Source organism: Tenebrio molitor, chromosome 2 (assembly GCF_963966145.1).
Source record: "Tenebrio molitor chromosome 2, icTenMoli1.1, whole genome shotgun sequence".
NCBI lineage: Eukaryota > Metazoa > Arthropoda > Insecta > Coleoptera > Tenebrionidae > Tenebrio > Tenebrio molitor.
Genome location: NC_091047.1, coordinates 7,441,770 through 7,459,149, shown reverse-complemented (window position 1 = coordinate 7,459,149; position 17,380 = coordinate 7,441,770). Strand labels below are relative to the sequence as shown.

At 39.8% G+C, this 17,380-nt stretch overlaps 1 protein-coding gene across 5 annotated transcripts in view; it reads right to left on the bottom strand.

Annotated features, from left to right (window-relative positions):
* hth (homothorax) overlaps positions 1 to 16,720 on the bottom strand; it is a 123,244-nt gene extending 106,524 nt beyond the window's left edge. For 3 of the 5 annotated variants that reach the window (XM_069037345.1, XM_069037350.1, XM_069037347.1), the window contains exons 1-3: positions 16,441 to 16,720; positions 13,757 to 13,828; positions 11,051 to 11,274 (exon numbers count right to left, since the gene is read on the bottom strand). In XM_069037345.1, the coding sequence (XP_068893446.1) occupies positions 11,051 to 11,274; positions 13,757 to 13,777 (245 nt within the window). In that variant the 5' untranslated portion in view covers positions 13,778 to 13,828; positions 16,441 to 16,720. The remainder of the gene's footprint in view (positions 1 to 11,050; positions 11,275 to 13,756; positions 13,829 to 16,440) is intronic. The other 2 variants (XM_069037346.1, XM_069037349.1) reach the window with 1 other exon arrangement.
* Positions 16,721 to 17,380: the final 660 nt, after the last annotated feature.

The following is a 17,380-nucleotide window of genomic DNA, read 5'->3' as shown; positions in this document are numbered from 1 at the left end:
ATTTGCCGATTTATTTTTAGACGTTAAATTGGTAAATGTAATTTTGATTTAAAAATATACGAAAACAAATATACAAAAGGGTGGTGGTATTTAAATCGAACGCTTTTTCACATCTCAGGTTTCCAAACTGAAATTTGTTGTCGAAAGTGAGAGTGCTCTGGCACAATTTTAATAAAAAACCAGATTAAAAAATGGCGTTGTATTGTTGTTGCGCCGTTATCGCGCAACCTCTTTTTAACAGACAGAAGGACGGCCGCTGCAAAGTCTAATAAGCGACAACAATCAACGTTCTAAGCTCTCGCTGATTGAGGGACTTTTCGCTCAAATGACAAATGATCACTCACAGAAAATCGTACCGCTATTTGTCAATCCATAAACACTCTTCCTCCTGGAGTAGTTGTCGACAGTTCGTGGCGCTTCGATCGACCACACCGGTGGAGCTTTTGCGAAGCTCCCGGTGCAACCGTTTTTTCGTCTCAAAACTGTCACTCGTCAATTATTGCCAGAGGATTTTGCATAGTGTCGGAAAACATTGTGTGCACGACCGAGACCAGCATGTTGATAAACGGTTCTCAGCCATAAATTTTTTTATGTGTTAGTGTTTAGTTTGTTGACATAATTCATCAATCAATCATAACGGTGATTGCGAAAAACGCAAAAATTGAGCATTGTTTCTTACGAAACGAAGATTTATGCAAAGTTGTATTGCAATCGATGACATGTCGATGAAAATATTTCGGTCGATTTCAAGTCGCATGGCTCATGGAAAATCAAAATAAAGCGTTGATTAAGGCGATGCTGATTGGAAACTATTCCATCAGATTTTTAATTTGATTTGGAAATTACATTTTGACGTTTGATAAGCGCTTTCGACACGAATCTCAAGAACTTTTCAGCTTTTTATCGCCAAAGCTCCCACCGGAATGATGATCACATTATCAGAATTACAAAACATCTATAGGTTCGTTGAGTACGACGGTGTGGACCTGACGAATTATGCATCAATTTTTTTGCCGATCACTCTAAACTTTCACCGTTTATGACCAAATCTTGGACACTTAATTAATGAGATCAATTTGTTAGTTCTCGTTAAACGCAGCTTAATCTAGCAGTTGGCCACAAATGACACATAAAAAACGGCAAAAAACATGTTCGGCCAATAAACAAGTACAAATTGTCAAAACTAATCCACTTTTACAGACTTTTACCTGTCGCGACCGAATCAAGCTCCGACGTGACTTACACCGCTCGCAGCACATCGACATTCAAAGTTTTTGATCGCGATTAAGCGTCGCTCCATTTCGTAACGACTAATTTGAGGTTAAGTGCCACAAAAGTCCCAGATTAACCATTCAGCTATCAATTTACCGAAGAACGAATTCCTCCGGTGATGCAACACAACGTGGGTGCGATAAAATTATGACATTTAAATTTTTTGTCTGTCAATCAAGTTGGTAGTCAAATGTTATCTTGATCACAGAGGCAAATATCTTAATTAGCGGGTGGAAAAAACTCCCGGTTCGGCCTTCGAGGAAAAAGAATCTGGAGGAGAGCGGAGTGAGTTGATCCCTTTTTGACAAAGGTTGCCACTTCCGAGTCCGGTTCTGTTGCAAACTCGGGATTTCGCTTGTGGTAATTTTGCAACATCTGCGACCGGCGCGGTTAGAAGAGATCATCGTACAGAAGTGGTCACGAAAACAACAACAACAAGCGAGAGCAAGTGTGGCCACAGTTATCTCGATCTTTTGACCCGTAAATTATCCGAGGATGGCACGCCATAAATAAATCGCTACATTTATGAATGCGTCTTGTGCAGTGCTGTTTGATAGACACCATTCAAGAGCTGTCGCGCGGGTTATCCGAGACAAGTCTCGATAATGTCCCTTTTATATCACTGTTTATAATACTTTTACTAATAATAAAAGAGTTTCGGCGTGATTTATACGCAGCTTTTCAGAAAGAAATAATACAAGTTGGGCCGCGTAAAAAAACACTAGAAAAAGATCAAAACAGTCGAATGGTACGGACGATTAATCTTCCGCCGAGAAGAATGCCAAGGAAACGTTTTGACTGCAGATAAATCGTTCGCTGCTAATGAGACCGAATGCCCCAAACTAAGATCCAGGATCTTGATACAATCCCCACCTAGTTAAAATACACAGTGAATCACGGACAATCCAGGATTAGTCGAACAAACAGTCAAATTTTGCCAAGATGTTGTGCAGTCGCTTGCACAGAACTCGCGCTGCTGATAAAAGAAAACGTCACAATAGAGAAGGATCAGGAGTGTTTATTTTGGCGAATTTGACGCGACAAGGAACGCCATGATCGTCTAATCCCCCAATATTGTGATGCTGACAAAGCTGCAACAAAACAGACCGATCCCAAAACACTGACGCAAATCCACGGTGCAAGACCCGGTTCGACCGGATTTTCTAACCATTGCACAATATTACAGATCTTTTTAAAAATTTCCCCAGAAGTGTCCAATTCGCGTCTCCTAACAATCCCCGTTTTTTGCCAATCGATGTTAACTGCGGTTAAGGCACAATGGCCGACTACACAAAAACCAAAGGACACTTAAGCGCGATTAATTTAATTACAAGGTGCGCAGTGTCGACCGTTATTGACACTTTCTCATGAGTGGCGGTAGTAATGGTTATCAAAGTCCGATTCTGGGTACTCGACACAAAGAAAACGCATCTAAATTGTGCGTCAAAGGGGGCGCCACGTCAGAACTTGGCTAATAAAACTTTAACGTCCCACCGTGATTCTCCTTTCAATTTTTAACAAAACAGAAAGTTAACTTCAATAAATCCGCGACAATTCCGAAGAATGTCCGAAACAAGTCGAAAACTATTAATCGAGTTCTGGTGTGGTTGGTAGTGGTCCTTTTTAAAAATAGATTAGGCGGACACAACCTGCAATTTCGACAGAAATTGATTTAATAACATGGGAGTGTCCTTTAAAAGCGGTAGTGTGAGTTTACGGTATATCCTGTTATTACGCTCTAACCACATCTTTTGGTTAAATGTTTGAATTAATGGAGTCGACAATCTGATCTGAACTATTCGCTCAATCTGCGAGCTGCGACATATTTTTATTAATTATCGACGAACGTCATCCGAGGAATTCGTCGCGGCCTCTCGGCTGTACCGCATTTTATGACTATATTTAATAAATTCACCGGTTCTGTGCATTACACAATAATTGCTCTCGGACTGGATATAGATAATTGAAGATAACTTATCGAAAGGTGTAGTGGTTTTTAATAAAGTTTCCACATTTTCTCGTTATTATGATAATTTCCATATAAATTTTATTTCTATTTAATCCCAGTAATTGGGACAAATCCGAGTCACCGTCACTCCAACTTTATTATTATTATTATTATTATTATCGTTTGGATTGGGTAATTGAGAAGTAATACTTCCATATACATACAGCGTGTGCAGGCACATCTCTGACGTCACTAAAACGATATCAAATTTAAGTCATAATCTCAAGGTGAAGCACACGCTTCAATTTTATGCTCGCAAAATTTTTAACAAAGACACGATATTTTATTGGTGTTGTGCAAGAGGCTTTGTCTCAAAAGATCACATGTCGAGAAAGAGTCGGGCACAATCCCCAAACGCATCATTTCCTTACATGATTTGTTGTAAAATGTGTTGAGAAACACGTCAAATGAGCATGATTCAAAGGTGAATCCATGACCTAATATTAAATTTATTACTTACAGTTTCACTTTTTACAAAGGAATTTGTTGTAACACGTAACACAACTACAACAAGTATTTGACATCCATTTTTGCAAACTTGTCGGGACAAATTTATGTGGACAATTTAGTACAACTCTGAGAACCAGACGTGGATTAACATTTTTTAATTAATAAAGCTGAAATTAGTCTCTAATTAGTAGCTAAAAGTCTGTGATTATTGTAATTACTTTCTTTCAATTAAATATATATCGCTTTGCATTTAGCAGACCATAATTATAAATAATATCAGTTTTTTTTCCACTCCTGAAATTAGATTCTCCTCTGTTATAAAATAATGTTGTGGAACAGTGTAGATTCTTGCGATTGAGCGAAGTAAACACTTAAAATTAATTATTTCTTTAGATTATACGCCTTATTGTAAATTTTCACATTTTCTACGTAAAATTTGCAATAATGAATGACTTAATCAACGACAAATCACACGGCTCGTTGCAACGTTATTTTAGTTATTAACTTAAGTATAACCTAGAAATTGATTGTACTATGATCGTGTCAATACAAAATCTGGAATCAACAGCTCGACGTAATTAATTAATTTTTTATTTAATAATTTTGTATCGTGACAAATTCGGCAATTTCATTAATTTTATATGAAATGAAAAAGACAGTGGGGGTGTTCAAACCCACTGAAGGCACTACTGGACGTCTAGGCCTCGGAACACTTCAAGGCTTCCATTCAGATTCAAAGATTTCATCGGTACTGTTACTTCCTCTCAAAAAATATTTTTACTTCTTGTGGCTCACACAATTTAAGAGGTTAGGTTTTATTTTTAAATCAAACAATTTGACAACTCTGTACGTTGTCTGACCAATCTGTGCGTTGTGTACGTTCGTTCTAGATTGGAGTACTGTTCTATAGTGCAAAATCTATTATACAACTCTCATATAAATGGTCTCCAGGGAATGTATCGGGTGTTCATTTAAGTTTATCCCCACAGCTGGCGCTGTTTGAATTTAACGTCACTTTTTGCGTCGTTAGTGTTTTTACTCTGCAGACGGGCGAGTGGTGCGTTCACAATCGACTCTTCAACGCCAACTTTGAGGATAAATTTAAATGAACACCGATATAATGTATAAATATTACAAGACAACATCGACATGTCCTGAATAAACCAAAACAGATTTCTCCGTTGCCTACAATAGCTAGGTCATTTTGGTAGTTCCAAGTTTTTATCTTCTTTTCTTTTTTTTTTTGCAGTGACCGTCAAACCATAAATAGCCGCCCTGTACTCATAACCTTCTAGATGAATTGTATTTTTCCTATTTATTTTGTGTTGTTGTATCCTTTAAAGATATTCTATTGTCCGTTGGAAATAAACAATACTCTTATTATTGTTGTTGATATTTCTTCGCCTTCGCACATTTCAAAAATGATCGAGTGGAAGCAACACGTCCGACGTCAGTTTTTTGCAAAATTGCTTTTTTCCGAGAGCTGTTGGTAACGGTCAGTCGAGGTGACGATACTTTTCGTGACCGGCTGTATGTGCACGATCCGCAGCTTTTTCTGTGGCAGTCAGAGTTTGTGTTTTACGAGTTCGTGGTGTTAACATTGTTGAAATCGCGTTCAATATTGTTGTGACACAACACGTGCAATCTGAATTAATCTCGGTTCAGGTTAATCTGCGTTAAATCCGTCAAAATTGAAAATCACGCCAATACAATAGTGTAGTTTCTTTTCTCCAAACACCCACAAGATTTATTTTGCAACAATTATTATAATAGCGATATGGACGTATCAGTCATTATTGTGATTGATTATTATTAGTCTCTGTCATTAAATATTATATACGATACATATTGCTTACAAGTAATCTCTTTTAAAATTGAATGATTTGATTGAATTCGGGCGAGATAATGCGCGCGAAAACATCATTTAATCAACACAATAATAATAACGTAACTTTGTATTTACTTTGTTTTTTAATCAGTGTGGGCGCGCGTGGGGGGCGCTCCCGACAGGGGTGGATTTCGGGCGCGGTATTTATTATTATTTAACTGTCGCGAAAGGTGATCCCGATTTAGATCGTTATTTTCGACCGGACGAATAACAAATAACCGAAATGTGCAAAACAAAACGATTTCAAACACGGTTTAAAAAATGTTTTGTATATCCGAGGCGATACAATAAACATCTGCAAAGTGTACGCCGATAACTGACCTAATATATCGGGTAAATATTTAATCTCTTGTAAGATTATTTACTTTGATGTAATTTACGTTTAAATAACCAGTTTTATTATCAAAATATGCGTAGAGCTTATATGAAAAATTCCATTGTCACGGAGAATTATGGTGGCGAGATAAAATCGAAATTCGGTAGCAGAACTATTGATACGTGACATCACCGCTGATAACGGCGTTTCTGTGCAAACAGGAGGGACACATGGCAGGTTATCGTCGACTTTTCGAAAATGTCCTCGGCTCGGCGCGGGTGTTGCACCGGGAGGCCGCCGTAACAAGTCCGACGAGGAGGTTTTGTTTGGGTAATTCGGTCGGGGACCTAATCTTGTGGCAGCTGACGAGCCGTTTATTTTTATGGCTCGTTTAGGTGGTATTTAAGTGGGTAAACGCAGTATACAGTGTGTGTACAGAGATAAACATGTACGCGCCAAGTAATTACCGACACCTTTAAATAAACAGTGTCGTCCAAGCGCTGGGCAAATATTGGGTCTGTTCGCTGGTTGCGGAAGCCCAGCCGTTTTAATATACGACCCAACAAGACCCGACCGTGATCCGACGGCAAACGCAACCATAAACTTTTACGCACGCTTATCACGTATGCGTAATGACGCCTTCATTATCTATCGCCGAATCGATGCCGGGCCACAGGTGGCCCCCGAGCCGGCCCTGTCTCCGATCGATGGGCCGATCCCGGCCCTCGACGATCGTCTAACGCCCGGACGGCTTTTTCTGCAATACTGTTGCTCAAAATGTTTACATCAATTCGGTCGTTAAATATAAGATAATGACGTAATTTTATAGTTATTGTTGTTTAGGTATTTTTACAACCAATTTATTTCTTCATTTTGACGAAAACTTTCATTATGTGAAGAAGTTTTACGACTGCTGTACGTTTACGAGACGCATTGCTCGAAAAAGGCTCCAGGGCCGGACCGGACGCACAGGGGAGGCCCGACCGCGGTCTATTTATTTTTATCGCGACTAAATCAAAACCAAACACGTCTAACCAAACATTTACAAACAAATTTTTAACTTCTACCGTCATTTATCTCAGGCTACACATGTACAAGTGGGGAATTTTAATTTGCTCATCATTGCTATCTCTTGTTATTCTAGAGATTTGGATGAATTGAGGGAGTCTGTTTTATTTCCACCGTAAATCCCCCACAACGTTCGACTTTACTGCAACAAAAAAATCACGGGGGGGATGGTCGCTTAATTAATACAAAACTGCGGCCAGAATATATTTTTATCTTTTATTATTATACGCATCGAGATAAATTTAAATGGGTCGTTTTCCATTTGGACACGCTGTATAACGGATATAAAATTTTATAACCGCCAAATTCGTTACATATTTACGACCTGCAACATGTACCGGGTGAAAGCTGAAAATTATTCATTTTGTCTTTTTCTGCAGTATTTAAGCACCGACCAAAAACGACACGTATGTAAATCCGGCAACCGAAACCGATTCCCATTTTACTATCCACACTTCCCTTTCTCCACCCACAATTAATAACCCGCACCAAAATACACTAAAAACCCTCTCCAATTTTCCAAAAAAAATCCCAACAGTCACAGACGTATTTTCTTACAACAAAGCAAAAATTTGTTTTTACTCGAGTCGAACTGTTTCACTCAGAATTCAATTTGCAACAGCAAATGATACAATTACATGCATCAAAGACCTTCCAAGCAAACATTTTGTTACGGAATGTTCGCTTTAATGAGAACAGGCCTTAACACTGACTTGTCAATTTAAATCACTCGATTCTGCAAACACCCTAGACGAGAAGGAAATGATCATTTAAATTCTAACGATTTTTCCGTGCAGATAATATGAACTGAAATTTTACTAGGGCTGGACCTCCAAGGATATTAAGCGTGGAAACAGTCTCGAAGGAGTCAAACCTCCTGTGGCCCCTCGCTGGACTCCAGAAAATTGAAACCCCACATACTGTTTGTTCACGTCAAAAGACATATTTTTAGTGAGTAATTGAGACATCCAGAAAGATGATTTCGTTTTTGTCACTTAGAAAAAATTAAACGCACAAAATTAGTGATGACAACCAGTACATGAATTATCTGTGGTGTTACTGTAATTTGTGAATTAATTATTTAGACTTCATTTAGATTTCATGACTACCACGACACGAAAACAATAATTAAATGTGAAGAACAGTTTTGTGTGCAAGTGGCAGACCACCAACAAGACTGTCGTCAGGGCTCAAATTATCGTTGACGAAAAATAGAAAAATGCAACGATATTTCATGAATTTTATAATCATTAATAACACTTTTATTACGGACGGTATCATAATGAAATTCGGTATTATTATGTAAAATGACCTGAGGAATCCAAATATGTTAATAGAATTTTTCGACGCCTACTTGTTCCATAATGGAAACGGTGAAGGTTTCACGTTGTGGGTGCCATATTGTTTTTTTACACTATCGAATCGATTAAAAAAACTGGAGTACAATGATATGTCAGTCAACTATCTTTTTCTCGTGGCCACTATTTTTTATTATCTCTGTTACGGAGTGGGTGGGCGTCACGAAAACTATTTTACATATTCCGATAGTCGCTTTACCGGAGGATACAGATTTTGGTTAATGATACACATACAAAATGACGATCGAAATGGCGTCACGCTACAAGGAACCGATCACCAACCGGAGAAAAAAATACGTTGGAAAATTGAAAACAATGGATGGCGTTATTTATTTTTGAAAGTGATAGCAGTTGGCCACGGCTGCTTTACACGAGTCGACGTTGGCGAGTGAAATCAAAAATGTTTTCTTAAAATATTTATTTAACCGAGAAAAGAAGTGCAAACAACGCTCCTCCTTGTGGCAACTGCAGCAACTGTTGTTATTTTAATAACGAGACGACGATCTCTAATGGAGTTTCTCTTGGATTAAAATGCTCAGTCAAAGTGACCCTTAAATAGAAAATTTAGCCTAGAGTTATATTTTAAATGAAAATCTCGAGTCATGTTTAAGCATCAAAGGCCATTATAAACGTGGAAGCAACTAAAATGGGCCCCGAGCTTGGGCCCTGCATGTCATTAGTTCAGGTATAAAAGTAAAAAATCAATCATTTTGAAATGAAGCAGTCCAGTCGGATCAATCGAACACCGAAGAGAAATCCACAAAAGAGTGTTTTTGCTCCAAGCTCCATTTGTAATTAAATTTGACAATAAACCGCTGTAATAACATCTAATGGCACTCGGGTAACAAATTCGTGTTCATATAATTAACCCCTTTCCAATAATAAGAAACCGACACTCTCCCGAATCGATTGCGTAGGGGAAGGCGGAAAACACTGCATCAATTGGTGCTTGTACGATATAAAAACGTCAATAGCCGTATTTACGATTCTAGTCAACATTTGAAATGCATAATGCAATGGCAATATTTTAAATACGACAAGACAATCCCAGACAGTTATCGACCACCAACTTGGTACATCGAATATGCCAAAACGAGTCGGCTCAAATGAAATTTAATGAAAACACAAACAACAAATTCAATAAGAAAAAAACACTCGATGCGGTTTAGATTTCAGACACCGGAGGAAATGCGGAATTAAAAGAGAACCGCGACTGTATTGTTTACGATGAGGAGCGAAAGGACGTACGAGGTGCGTCGTGGAAGTGTGACGACTGAACCTTGAAACATTTTTACTTCGTGAACTACTTTCGTAACAAAAGTGTTTGTATTGTATCGACTGTCAATGATTTATTTGTAATTGTAAAAAATATATGGACTGTCCGGAAGGGACGTAAAAGATACAGATAATTTACATTTAAATTTGAAGTCAGTTTTGGTGCAGCAATCGTAAAGTTTTTTGTTTTTGATGCAGCTTCCGGGCATGACTTTTAAAAAATATTTTCCAACGAAAAAGTCTACAACTTGAAGTTGTTGAAAGGCGACAAAGAAAAAGAAGCGTACTTTTATTACTAGTGTGATAGCACAATCTTAATGGTGGTAAGATAACAGTAATAGTTTTTTAAATGGCAAAACTACCATATTGGTACCATCGCGGTGCGTAGGAAACACGATTGACGAATACATTTTTTTCGTGTCACTTTTTCTAGCAGACATTCATTTCACGTATAGCACTCGGCAATTTTAAGTAATTCTAGGCAGTTAGGCGTGTCGTCTTAATAGCTGTTGAATCCATCTACCTAATTGTGTTTTGCTGTAATTCCAGAACACTCACGTTTATTATTTTAATAATAAAACTGCTTAATGCTCACGGAATACACAAAACCGAAAAATAATCAGCGTTAACATTTCCATCAAATTTTGCTAGTACAAAGAGAGTCAATGAAATGGGCAAAATTGTAGTACATATTTGTGTATACTGTCTAATCTAATTAATTTGGTAACTTGATCTATTTTTGGATGAAGTTTTCAACCTGTGCTAGCACCACATCCTGTCTGTGCCCAATCCAGGTAACTCACTCCATGTTATCAATATTTTTTCGTGTCTTTATTTCTCGCAAAGCTGTCAGTGTTGATGTGTTGTCCTGATGGCAAAAAAAAGTACTGACGAGCAAAAACAGGTTCAGCACACTTTGCTTCCAAATTAATCTGATCATTTTTTCGCAGTCATTGTTCTTTCATTACATCACACTGTTCTGTTCTACCAGTCGATTCGGACATTTATTTTGACATATTGACAAATAGAGAGAAACCGAGGTCTCGGAGGTGGAATTTTGAATAATTCTCTAGTTCGGGGATGTCTTCGACTGCTGGCGTGCTCAGAGCTAATCAAATAAATACAAGATCGGTGCTTGTGGGTATGTTGACAGCAAAACAAACAAAAAATCTCAAACCCGGCTCTGTTTCTGGCTACAAACCCGAATCGGATCGATCCGTGGAGGTTAGAAGAAGGTCGGCGAAGAGGTTAGTTAGAGTCGATCGTCAGGTGGCGCCAATTCCGACAATAATTAATAAACGCAACAAAGAACGTCGTCACGTTAGCGGTTTTGGGCAATTTCCTGCGATCTCCAGGTCGCCTTTGCCGCGCTTATCTCTAAAGGCCGGTGCACACCGACCGCTCGCTCGACTTACCCGTAGATGGCGTCCTTGTCTCTCTTGCCGACGTCCGGCACCGCTCCCCCCATGACGTGGTTGGCCGCCGGGTTGACATGGTTCGCATGGTACGGATGCATGGCATGGTTCAAGTGGGGTGAATGATGAAGTCCTTGCAACCCCGGTCTGTGAGCCACGTGGGGTTCGTATAGACCCGCCCCAGCGCCGCCGTCCATGTAACCAGGGTGGATGCCGTCGTCATACTGCAACAACAAAGAAGATCACACATGAGGCACGCGAAGCGCTACTCTGAACCGGACTTAACAGCTACGGTGGGCAATTAAGCGCTGGGACAGTTGCTTCTAATACAGCAACATTTTTGACCAGACATAAATATTTATAGAATGTCATATTAAAAAGTTGTCCTCTCATAAACATTTCTGGATATTACAAACGACTCGGACGGAATTGATTAAAATTTTAAATTTATTAAACGTAAAATGTTAATATTCTACAACTAATGGAGTAGAGTGACTCACTAAATATCTCGGATTTTTTCTCTTCGTGCGCTCATGTACTAATCAAATTATTTTCTTTTTTTTTAAATTTGACAGTCGAAGTGAGTCCTCGTTGGTACCCCGGTCAGCATTTACGGTAATATGAAATGTGAAGATTTTATTCCGGCGAGCGATGCCTCTATTAAATACACAAAATAAACGCTGGAAACGTTAGCTGAATAACGATCAGAGGCGGCGAGGCTATTTTTAAATAATATACAACTATCGTATCCAAATTGAATTTAAATTAATAAATTTGCAACAAATTGATGTTTTTACTGGACGAGCGAGCACGTTTAATTCTTAGTGTGTAACAGATACGGGGGTTAAAATTAAATTAGTGACAGACTTCCGGTACCACCATGGGCTGAGGGTTTTAATTTAATGGCAGAGGCAATATAAAACCCACTTACACGGTGCAAGTAATGGTTTAATTATTACTTTTTGAAAAATTTTAATTATGCCACGATAAAGGTGATTGAAAATACCTACGAGACTAATTTTAAACTGGTTAGAATATTATCTTTATAACGCAATAAATTCGCGCTACTACTCAATGTAGACTATTAAATCTGTTAATAAAATGTTTATTCGAATCGGATCGAATAATAATAAAAGTCCTATCGAGTGTGAATTGTGTTTGTAAGGGCACAACGAAAAATGTTTCAGACATTCATCAATGGTCTCCTCGACTACGCTATTTTTAACAAAACCGGATTAAAAATATCAGTTTTCCGTCGACGGTTAATTTGCATAAATATGTCATTCGTCTACGGTTTAAATTTTCAGGGAATCCGTTTTTTTTTAACAACGTTCTATCTTAAATCTTACCCAGAAAAATATACAGCCGCACGGTACCCTAAAATATCTAATCTAGCGATAAGATTAAAATAATTTTTTAGTTAGTTTAGACCGTACAATAAACCGAGATTAACGGATTTCGATTGCTAATCTCACTATATAATTGTAACACCGGGAGATCTTACTGATTTTTATTTAGACAACAATAACACACACAATAAACAATTTTTTAAACGTAAGAGATTTCCGCACGTCACCACCGGCGGGAATTTCAAAATAATTCCGAGAACCATCGACGGCGACGATCGCGTTCCGTTTAATGGCGTTGGATTGTCGATAAAATTGTCTCGCGATTTTTTCAAACAGGAAACTAGAGCCGTTAAAATTTTGTTTTACAAGATCGACACCGATTTCGGCCGCGGACCGAATAAAAATCATTTTATTAAAATCTTTCGCAAACTGGTTCTAAAAGGAAACTGTAATTGGCAAGGTAATTATCATATTCAAAGCCGAAATTAATTTAATTTAATGATTTGCGGCGGCGGATTGTTGTAGTTTTGTTCGGAGCACTTTTATCGGATCTATTTTTCCCACCGGGCCTCGCCTATTTTCCAAAAAAAAAACGCCAATCGTTATTGGCAACGTCCGATTGGTCGGGCCGACCCGATATGAATAATTTTTGATTTTTATTAATATCTCTAGTAATGGTAATAAAGATATCTACCAAGTGGTCGTAAATCAAAAATATTGTCTACGCTCGGTGTATGTACTTGAGTATTTTTAAAATAGCCGTTTCATTCGTCAATACGCCTCGGGTGATTTGTAACGGTTTAAAAAACGAACATTAATAATTATTGGGGAAATTTACATCTCGAAAAATCCATCTCGTCGATTCGGAACTTTTTGGAAAAAATCTCGCGTATTTTTAAACTGTAACCTAAATTTTAATTCCGGATCATCGCTTCGAGGTGATTTAGAGACGCGTCAAGTTTTCGCCAAAAAAACTAACGTGTTTTGAAATATCGCCACTTTGTTTGTTCCCGACAAATTCCGGATATTTATCAAACTTCGGAAAGCGTGAATTTTGAAAAAGCGCCATTTTCCCGGATCGAACGACAGTTTTCTTGATTAGTCGGAGCACTTTCGCGAGTAGAATGTCACTTTTTTGAAAAATGTAATTTTTGAGGGTCACGACGTGGAGTTGTGGTCACGTGTGTTAATAATTCGGAACAGTCCTTCCACCTGTGGACCATCATCTGGAAGAGTGATGGCCCGCAGGTCCCAACTAATAATTTAACATTTTTCGTTCGGCCACAGACAAAAACCACCAACTAAACGACCAAAACCACAAACTATTTTTAGGTAAAAATAATAAGGGCATATTTACATTTTTCTGAAGCACATCCATGTCGAATCGTTTCGCACTATTCTTTAAAATCGGTCTAACAATTTTTTACACCTAAAAAAGAATTCAGACGCAATGAGTAAAAAAGCCATTAAGATTAAACAGTAGTAGAATCCGACGACGAAGAAGGCGACGACTCGGAGACACAGCACAGAACACTGAGGAACACTCCTGATCTTTTTACAACTGCTATAAACTCACATAATTACGACTCTCTAAGTCTGTAATAACACACTTTTATCGAATTTAATTCGATGGGTGGCGCACGACACACTCCCGCACCGAGCGACGCCACTGGAGGAGGAGGGTGAGCCGCCGACGGCTCCGGCTTCTCGGCGAGGGGCGCGACATTTTTATTAAAACGCCGTAAAATCGGGGTTGGGGCGTTCGCGATTGATCGAATATCGCCGGATGCTGATAATTTGAGTTTTTCGGTCCGGATTTTAGTGGCTCTAAAGTAGGAACTTGTTGGAATGGTTGTCGTCGTAAAGTTTCATGGAGTAGTAAAGAGGACCGTGTGTTATGGAGTTTTTGCCCCGCCGTCGCGATGATTCTCTTCGCGGCAGTAAAGTTTTATCGTCGGGAGTTGGCCGGGATTGAGGAGGCCTCGCGGCGGCCGACGGGCCCTCTCGCTCCGGGTCCGGCGCTCCGCGAAGAAATGGTAAAAAGCTCCGGGGGCAATTAAAATTCTGGTCGGTGCTCGCCGATTAATTATCGGATGGGGGCGAATTCGACGGCGGGGCCGGGGGAGGTCGCGTCGCGTTGCATTCTTCGCTGCATTCCACGATGATAATCCAAAAGTGGGTTTTTGTGAGTGGCATTTACGGTGTGTAATCAGGTAAGGTATCTGTCCGGGGCCGGGCCAAAGTGCCTATTCATCGGTTTTAAGAGAAATTAAAAGTATTCGTTGAAAGGCCACTGCTAAACCGTAATTACAAGAAACGCATCACTCCCGATCTTTAATTGCGACCATTGACTAATCAAACCTCCATTATGACGGCCGTACCATTAGGCCCGGTCCTCGGATTAATTCAAAATCACCCATTCAGATAAAAAACAAGTCGGTGTCCGATTTTTCTACCAACAAACACGCTCATCGGGATCGGACGCATAAATTAATTCCATTTGAATTTTAATTATTGTGAATGCATAATATTTAACAATGATTTGTTTTTTAAATAGTTATGCCGATATTTTATACAGTTTATTACGCGGTATCATAACAAAATAAATGATTTTTATGTGCCAATAACATTTTTCGTTTTATTTAGCCATGAAAATTTTTATTGGCTGCGAAAAACATGAAGCTCCACTGTTAAGGAGGTTATTAAATTAAGCTCTCGATCTAATTTATAACGCTCTTTTCTATAAAACGATTCAAATTAGACCACACAAAACGGTCCGAATCGCAACACACGAACGAACGCCTCCCGCAAAACGAATTTTCCACAAATTAAATAAAAGGGGACTCGGAATAATTTAGGCGAGCGGCGGGGCCGCAACAGAAGGGCGCCTCAAATCCCGCTTCTCTTGTGTTTTTCTATTTTCCCGCTTTTCGCTGCTTTTCTCCGGAACGCCGACAAGCCACAAACGATAAACCGATCACACTTTCCCGTTCCCGAAACTCGATTCTGCTTCCTCAGATCTATCCCGAATTGCCGCCACCAAAAACAAAAACTGTTTCTATTTCAACGACAGGATTTTGTGCAAAGTCTAACGTTAACATCTTGTCCCATTTGTCCACTTGAAAAAACTCCCAACTTCTCTCAGTACTAGTCTGAATGAGCCATAAACTTTCGGAAAATTGCATAAATTAAAAAGCTTTAAAACTACATAATTCTCAATGGCTTTGGAATATCTTATTAATTTTTTATAGGCCGTTCCAGGAGAATTATGAACGAAAAGTATAAATGGAGAATGTTGCAATATTTATGTTCGAAAATAATTTTGTTTTGGATGTTAATTTATGTGGCCCACTTTTGACGAAATAAAATGCAAAATATCATCATTTGCGGAGTGATGGAGTACGTAGAAAGTGTCAAAAAAATCACTTTGCAATAAAACGTTAGTAAATTTTTATGGGCTTTTTCCCATGAAAAAAATATGTGCTTTAGCAGAATTTTACAAGGGTAATTAATCATGTGTATAACTTATGGCCATAAAGAATGTAAATTTTTTGATTAGTATTTTATTGGCTACTAATTTCCTAACATTTTTTTGTCCCGTGTTTTCCAATAAAACTCCACAACAGAAATTTTATATTTGCTACTTTTAGGATTGAAACGTTGTCGACTTTTTATGGACGGTTTAATTACGGTCCGATTTAAATATGGAAAAAGCCATAAAGTCCAACATCTGAATTACCGCAAACAGAGAGAACCTAGCGGTGGAAAAGCGAGATGACAACGTAGGGGAACGTTGTAGTTCCCGGTTTTTCAATTTGGAAGTGTTTTTCCGCAGAGCAAAGCGGGCTTAGCGTCGGGTGGTGCGTTCGTGATCGCGTAGGCTTGGCGGTACCCGTCGGCAGCGGTGTCCGCGTCGCGTCACGTGATGGGGTGGTACCGGCGGCCGTCGGAACGCGTGTCGTGGTACCGCGCGCGTCAGTGGCGTGTCGGGCTGCGTGCGTGTGGTCCGCGTGGTCGCCTTCTCCGTCGGGGGCACCGTACCCGTGGCTGAGCCATGAACTGCACCGGGTGGTCGCACCTTGGCACCGTCAGAGTCACTTGAGGCGCGCACTATAATCACACTCACTGCGGTTCACTGCACTGTGGTGTACACTGGGCCGGTGCGAGTGGGTGCTGCTGGCGGCCCCCTCGGGCATGGGGTCGGTGGATGGGGTCTCAGATCTCTCGGTGGTGATGGTGCGCCGAGCTGCCGTGTCCGAAGCGCGTGCGGAGATCCTGCGCGGTCCGCAGTCGTCTGCCAACTGTCAATCACGCCGAACGAAGGGGGCAGAGTGGGGCTCAGATGAATGATCTGTCAGGGCTGGGACACGCCTCTCGCCCAATGGCGGACGGTACCAAGCGCGCGCGCGCCGTCTCACGGACGACTTCGGCACTAGCGGACGGACGCGACCCCGAAACGAGCCGCCGTTGCCAACACGCCCCTCACACCCCCCGCCCGACAAAACTCAATACCGGAGCGCTGCACCCGAATTACAAACATAACCTAAAAAATTCAAAAACTGGACGACTAACCGAATCGACGACTACATTATTAAAACACCAATTATACCAGCGAATGCGCACCCGGATCGTTCGTACCTCATCAATTATCATAAGTAATCCAGCCAACGTGATTACACCGACTCTAATCATTACGTCATTAGTGCCTCCAGACACCTCTTCCGTCCTACCATTTTTCGAAGGCTTCCTTCCTCGAGAAACCATCACCACGTGGACGTACCCAGACACACTGCCATTTTGCTACAGTCGACATTTTATCATCTTTCAAACTTTTTCCCCATTTCAATTTTCTCCATATTTTAAAGGTTTACAAAATTTACTTTCCACAGAATGTACCAAACCGAACAATAATAATTTGATTAAACCGTTGTTTTTTCACGTTTATAATTTTTACAATCACACTGTATACTTTGTTCCTTCT